The sequence below is a fragment of the Colossoma macropomum genome, unplaced genomic scaffold, assembly GCF_904425465.1.
Source record: "Colossoma macropomum unplaced genomic scaffold, Colossoma_macropomum, whole genome shotgun sequence".
Classification (NCBI taxonomy): domain Eukaryota; kingdom Metazoa; phylum Chordata; class Actinopteri; order Characiformes; family Serrasalmidae; genus Colossoma; species Colossoma macropomum.
The window spans coordinates 9,543,105-9,550,356 of NW_023494788.1; the positions used below are offsets into that span (position 1 = coordinate 9,543,105).

Sequence of the window (7,252 nt, forward strand, 5' to 3'; positions counted from 1 at the left end):
AGTGCAAAAAACAGGCTCTGCTATGTTAGTGCTGACAATGTTTCTTTAAATAGACTTAAAACTAATGCAGCATTCATAAAATCCTATTTCTATTACTCTCAGGATGTGCCATTATACACTGGAAAAAAAGTGCTTGCCTCTAAACTTGTCTGAAATCTTTATTATGCAAGGCCTAGAAGTATGAGCAGTCCACCCCCACTACCGTCAAGCCAAGAGGTCCAGGTCAGAGAGGCCTCCGGCTTCCCAAACATACAGCCGGACAGAGCTGGAGCCAGACAGAGGCAGAGAGAAGTACAGAACCTTACTACATTAAGTACAGCAGTGCTTTAAATGTAGCCTTTAGCTCTTTAAACTTTCAGGATCTGTCAGCTCCAGACTTCAGTTCCTCACTCTCATAGCTACTAGATGTGTAACAATACACAGTTCTAGGTTTGATTCTTCTTTCAATTTTGATTTTTGATATTATATGTGTTGTAAATGTCTTGATTTATGTAATACACATGTTTTGACATAGTACTCTGATTATATAGTACTCTGTAGTGCTAGACTGTATAGTACTCTGTAGTACTAGACTATATAGTACTCTGGTTTAACTCAGAAAAATCCAATTTTTATTTCAAAATAAACCATTGCAAAGTAGCAAGCCTTTGTGCAAAACAGCATTGTTATAAAATAAAAAACTATAAGAAATATGGAACCCACAAATGCCTCATATAAAGCCTTACAGTATCCATTTTCACTTACAGTATCTGTTTTCACTCATCCACATGGCATCAACTATAAAGTTACTGTTTGTGTTTCAGTAGTTACTGGATAATTCATAAAGGTGAATGAATAATTTATATAAGTTACTGAATAATTCATAGTAGTTACTGAATAATTCACTGTAGTTACTGAATAATTGATTTAGTTACTAAATAATTCATTGTAGTTACTGAATAATCTATAGTAGTTATAGAAGAATTAATAGTGGTTGCTGAATAGTTCAAAGTGATTTCTGAATAAGTCTTGGTAGTTACTGAATAACCCATGGCACTTTATGAATCAATCATAATAGCTTTTAAAATAATGCATGAATAATTAACAGTACTGGATAGTAATCTTCATATAGATGAATAAGTCTAAGGCTTAAGAGGTTAATATGTTTTAAATAATGAATTATATTATGGAAAACATGCAAATTTGGAAAATGGAAATGTTCTTACCACTAAATTATGTTCTCATTCTGACTGCAAGCTTTTCATTCTTTTCATTATTTTCTTTCTTCAGCCTGATCTTGATAACCTTTTCATTCCAATTCTACATTTCATTCTTGTCATTCTTCTCATTGTGGAAAAACCTTCAAATAACATTTTGAAGTCTTCGTCTTTGAGCAGTAGATGATGTGCTGAGAGCAGAGACAGGAACAGTAGATGATGTGCTGAGAGCAGAAACAGGAACAGTAGATGATGTGCTGAGAGCAGAGACAGGAACAGTAGATGATGTCCTGAGAGAGGCATGTCTTGATTTCTCTGAAAGGCTTCTGAATCCAGACGTGCTGTGCCACAGGTAGACAGGCTTAAACGATCCGAGGACAAAAGGCGGAGCAGACGCAAGCAGCTGATCCCAGAAAGCCTGAGGAGACAGAGGAAGCTGTGTAGACGCCTGAGGGCCCGAGCGACTGATCCCTCCAGCCAGTTGCTCCTGATCCACGGACTCAGCGTCCAGCACTATCAGGCAGTGTATAGGGCCGTGGTAGAGCCTGAGGCTAGCAGAGCCCCGTGGAGATTTACGCACACACATGGTAAAGACGTCAAACAAAGGCTCTGGCTGGCACTGGACAGACCTACACTCCAAGAAGTGGTTCATGAGCACGGTCGAGTGGAGGTCCTGGAAACTTTTACTCCATCACGACAAAAGCTTGTCTGTCCACAGCTTACATCTGACCCTGGAGATCAAAACATAGCAGAGGAGAGGACGAAGTTACAGCCTTCTGTAGCTGAGTAGCAGGCCGAAGTGTTCAGAGTGTGGCCTGCTTTTCCTCAATTAACCCATGAACACTTGACAGTAACAATGTCTATTATTATGTATTGAATAAATGTACGTACTGAATGATGAATTAATGAATGATTTATTTTATGCACAATGAATGAAATACTGAATAACCTATAACTTGTTATGCAGTGGCCCCATTTAACTGCTGGTAAACCTTGGCCCAATCCCATTCCTTATTTTTACCCCTACCCCTTGTTTCTGAGTGCCACCTTTCCCCTTGGAACTGAGTTACAAGGGGTAGTGGTTGAAATCTTCCCTATGAAATGGGACCCTCAAGTAAAGAAGAGCATTACTTCATTAACAGGCCACTAGCGCTGCTCTGTAGGCGACCCTGCTAGTATACAGTGACAGCAGAGGAGGGTAAAGTTCAGCAACTTCACTGCTGGCCTTTAGTTAAATTTAGGCATCATATGGTTTCAAAGAGGGAGGGATACGATAATTATTTATTATCGCTACCCCTAATTCTTTGGTGATATGAAACTGAAGTCAGCTATTCGCCAGCTTCTTGTTCAGGTTTTCCTGTTCAACCTCAAATGGAGCAGCAGTCAGAGCCAGTTTATGAGGAGCCTGGCCTCTTCCTATTTCCCCCATTATATCAAAAACATGACTGCAAAATGCCATAGGGCGCCCGCCAGCGAGTCCTCAATGAATGGGAGAAAAGCTCAATGGCTAAAAACGAAAAGTTAAAATGGTTTTCCAACCATTTGCCTAGAACTTTCCTTTCATTTTAGAGCATTTTTCTACAGCAAACCGGGTTTGGACAGTACAAGGTTGGCATTACTGCTACTGAGTGCTGATTGGTTGGCGAGCGGAGCAGCTCATTGGCTGTATATGAGGCGTCATTTTAAACTCCTATAACTCGAGTTTAAAAGCTCTTAAAAATATAACAGCGGTTATTCATTTTACATTGATACTATCTGAATGACATTGTTTAGGCTACATGTCAACAAATTAATTCTGCAAAAAAAAATTGGAAAGTCGGTGGAATTCCCCTTTGATTCGGGCAGCCTTGAATACTCCGGAACGCGAGGGGGCATCGCGCGCCATCTAACTCAGGGTTTAACCCGTTTGAGCGTCAGGAGTCAGAAAACGAAGATGATGTTTTGAAAAGCAGCAGAGATGAAGCGCAAGAATCCGCCATCAAAATGATCAAAACCCTCGTCTTTCTGAAAGGTTCGTGCTGAATAAAGCGAAGAAACGGGATCTCGTTGTTTAGGTAAGTTCGTGTTGTTGGGTTTGGGAAATGTAGTTCAGTTTGATGAGGAAATCAGTTGGGAGTGTTTTCAGAAGCTAACTAGTCCTTTAGCCTCCCTCCCAACGCCGCCGCTGAACCAACAGGCAGACAGTTTTCTCGAATTTGTCTCGGTAGTGTGTCTCTGTGAAAACCCCGTAAAACAAAAACACAAAGGAAGCGGTGGTTTAACTGCAGCTCCTGACATCTGACGAGTTCAGTGAAACATCTGTTTCAGAAGTTCGTATGTAACGTTCCGGGTAGGTGGCGCAGTCAGTCTTTAAAGGGCCCAAATAGCTAAAGCTACTAACGATACAAATTGGGTTTTCCCCCCTCTGAGGTCCATTGACGACCACTGTGTGGGAGTTATATAACAAAACAGTCATTATTAATTTGTGACAGACCATTTTCCAACCAGTCTTTATCCCTTACAGTTCAACAGGCTGTGTTTGTTACCTTTAAGCCTGATATATGTAAATGATTTCAGTCCTGATTGGCTGTCCTGTACTGTGCCTCATTCAGAAAGCAGTCCATGCTGATGCATTCAGCTGGACTAAGCTACTCTAGGCCTAATAGGAGGATATACACTATATGGACAATAGTATTGGGACGCCTACACATTACCCCTACAGGAGCTTTTATGACATGATCTAAGGCTTGTGTGTAGCTGCTCGGCCGTGGAAACTTGTCACGAAGCTCATGATGAACAGTTTTTTGCTTCCAGAGGCAGTAATTGTTCAGTGAGTGATTCAACAGAGGATAGACGCTGTGCGCTTCAGCACTCGGCGGCCCCACTCTCTGAGTTTGTGTGGTGTACCGCTTTGTGGCTAAGCTGTTGCTCCTAGATGCTTCTGTTTCACAGTAATAGCACTTACAGTTGACCGGGGCAGATCTAGCAGGACAGAAATTTCACAAACTGACTTGTGGCAGAGGTGGCATCCTTTGACGGTGCCATGTCACTGAGTTCATCAGTATGACTCATTCTACTGTCGGTGTTTGTCTATCGAGACTGCAAGGCTATGAGCTTACTTTTATCCATCTGTTAGCAATGAGTGTGGCTGAAACACCTGAACTCAATAATTAAGAGGGGTGTTCTAATACTTTCATCCATATAGTGAATGTATTTTATTGAGTACTGGATTAGCATAACGTTTTACAGCTTAGTTTCCACATATGGACTGAGAAGTAAATGGTATCTTTTGAAATATTCAGTGTTTACGTACTACACCAAACCACACTCTAGAATTTCAAAACACTGTGGGAAATGTGGTTTTCCGTGATATAGTCCCTTTAAATTAGGCTGTATGAAAACAAAAGGAGAGAGATTTATTCCCTTCGTTTACTGCACGTCTTGGAAAACATCATGAAGTAGGCCTACAATGACTGAAATATCATGGTTGTCTGAAATAATATACTCTTTGCTGTCTGTTTGACAGATTGGTTTGGAGCTGTCCCCTGAGCTGTCCTGAATGAGCATGTCCCTTGCTCAGAGAGTGCTCCTCACATGGATCTTCAGCCTCATCTTCCTCATTATGCTGGTCCTCAAATTGGACAAGAAGATCCAGTGGAGCTGGTTCCTCGTCTTCCTCCCTGTGTGGACTTTCGACACCATTCTCCTGCTCATGCTTATCGTCAAAATGGCGGGCCGTTGCAAGCCGGGGTTTGATCCACGCAATGGAGCGGAGAACCTGAAAAAGCGCGTGTGGTACCTTGTGGCTATTTTGTTAAAGCTGGCTTTCTGTCTGACGCTGTGCGCGAAGCTGGAACGCCTAACAGAAATCTGGCTGAGTTTTGTTTGCATCCCACTTTGGACACTTCTCATCGGAGCCATGGTGGAGCTCGGCTACAGCGTCTTCCACTTCCGGAGAGACTGAGCGTGCAGACATGAATAACTGATGAACACATGATTCTTGTGCTGTCTATATAAACTGTATAGTATCTGACACACTTACTTTCAAGTGCCCACTTGCATCAGGATAACATCACCTTGGATGATCTATTCCACAAACCCCGGCGACATATCTTTTCTGTTTTCCTTAACGGATGGATTGGAAAACGATTATGATGATTAAAGGGGAATTCCAACAATCTTTCAACATTTCTGCGTAATTGATGAAAGGTAAACGAAGTATGAAATGTGCTGTTCTAGAGAAACATACTGCTCCAGAATTGTTCACAGTGGTAGGAACCAGACGTCTGAAGAATGTACTGCTTCTTAAAACTCCCTCACAGAACGTTATTACATGAAATGGTTATGAATATGGAAACTGATGCCTGATGATATTATTTTCTGATGTATTTTACTATCCATTTTTGGTGGAGAGGTACATGCAGGGAGTTAATAATGTAAAAGTATACTTTTGTGTACATATAAATGACTTATTTATGCAGAAATTTTGAAATTCCCCTTTATAAGTGTGGACTGGGATTCGGGTAGCATGTATGACGTGATGTCTACATAGTTTTAATCCCTTGTCATTTTGGTTACCTAAAGGATGAAACACGACATCATGGTCTGGCAGAGGTTTTTACTGAGAGGTAACCTGTTTGTGAATTTTGCTGGGTGTGGGTTTTTTTTTTCTTATAGTAAAACACTGATCGTACTCTCATCTCACTGAGTTTTGTGGCTGTGTTGCCTGCAACTGAAGTAAATTTTGTTTACATGATCCAGCAAAAACTTTAAGTATCTAGCTTAGGTTTAGTCTTGCGGGGTCCAGTGTGATCTCGTAACAATCTTGTTCACATCTGGAGACAAATAGTTAAACTCTTGGCGCTGTACTGTTGTGGAATCTGCCGTGAACAAGAGTACACTCCCTCCAGAAGCCACCCCCAACTCCTCTAGTTCATGATCTTTTAAAGGGGAATTCCACAGATTCAAGTTTTTGCATAATTAAATTGATGAGATGCAAACAAAGTTGCTTAAAGTGGATTGGTGTGAAATGTGCCATTCGTATGGAGTCATAATCACAATGGTGGTGATAGGAACCAGATGTTTAAAGAGATTAATGCCTCTAAAAGCTTACAGGAAGCTTTTACAATAAATTGTACACAAATGCACATTTGTGGTGGAGAGGTTCATGCATGGCATTGTGTTGTGTGTGTTTTTTTTTAACTATTTTACATTATCAACATTATGTATAGTAATAACCACGTTTACTGGTCATTTTGGATAATATATAAAATGACTGCATTTCTGTTGCAGGCATTGCAACTCCTGGTTCGCAACATGTCGTGCACCATTGTCCCCTACTTTTGAGTTCTGCCTTCACAAAGCATTGAATTGGTTTAGAAGTTTCATTCTCAGTATGTTCCCACCCAGATAAGCCTACATTTTCACCCACATTTAACTGAAAATTTCTCATGGCTGTCCCAAAACATTCTTGTTACTAAATCCAGTCTGGCCCCGAAGGACTAGCTTAGGTTGGTCATGTCCTGGTGTTAACGTACCTTTTAACGTTTAATGTGAATGTCTGTCTGTTTTTTCTCTGTGCAATCTGTAAATAAGATTAAATGTTAACCTTCTCAAATGAAAAACATGCCCGGCATCTCTGTTCTACTAAAATTAAAAGTGTACTATTGTTGCTATAAATATCCCAGCCTAGAGAGAAAAGGTTAGCTAATTCTTCACTGACACATCCTTACAGTGGGGCTTTGAGACAGCTCCATGGATGGGGATTTGATGAGTTCCAGACTTAGGCTTTGCTGGCTTTTAAGTGCTAACATTAGCATTCCTAGCTGGAATGATTGAGAGTCGTTCAGGCCAGACTTGTAAACTCTTGTACGCTCAAATCTGTTTCACATATTGCGCGCTGAAAGGTTTTTGGATAAAGGGACTTATTACGTTAAATCCAGACATGGCGCTTCAATTTGTCTATATTTATAACAGTTCACTCACTATTTATCAAAGTGTACACAGAGCACCACCTCACCTGCGGTAAAAAGCTCCAGTCCAATGACGGTTTCGCACCCAAGAGATGTATTAATAAT

General features: G+C 40.8%; 1 protein-coding gene across 1 annotated transcript; it reads left to right on the forward strand.

The window, feature by feature from the left end:
• Positions 1-3,112: 3,112 nt before the first annotated feature.
• Positions 3,113-6,359, forward strand: tmem60 (transmembrane protein 60). Its single transcript, XM_036568288.1, has 2 exons — positions 3,113-3,250; positions 4,702-6,359. The coding sequence occupies exon 2, from the start codon at positions 4,735-4,737 to the stop codon at positions 5,137-5,139; it is 405 nt and encodes a 134-aa protein (XP_036424181.1). The 5' UTR covers positions 3,113-3,250; positions 4,702-4,734; the 3' UTR covers positions 5,140-6,359.
• The last annotated feature ends 893 nt before the right edge of the window (positions 6,360-7,252 follow it).

Coding starts and splice junctions, on each gene's coding strand:
- tmem60 (XM_036568288.1), top strand. CDS start 4,735: ATGAGCATGTCCCTTGCTCAGAGAGTGCTCCTCACATGGATCTTCAGC.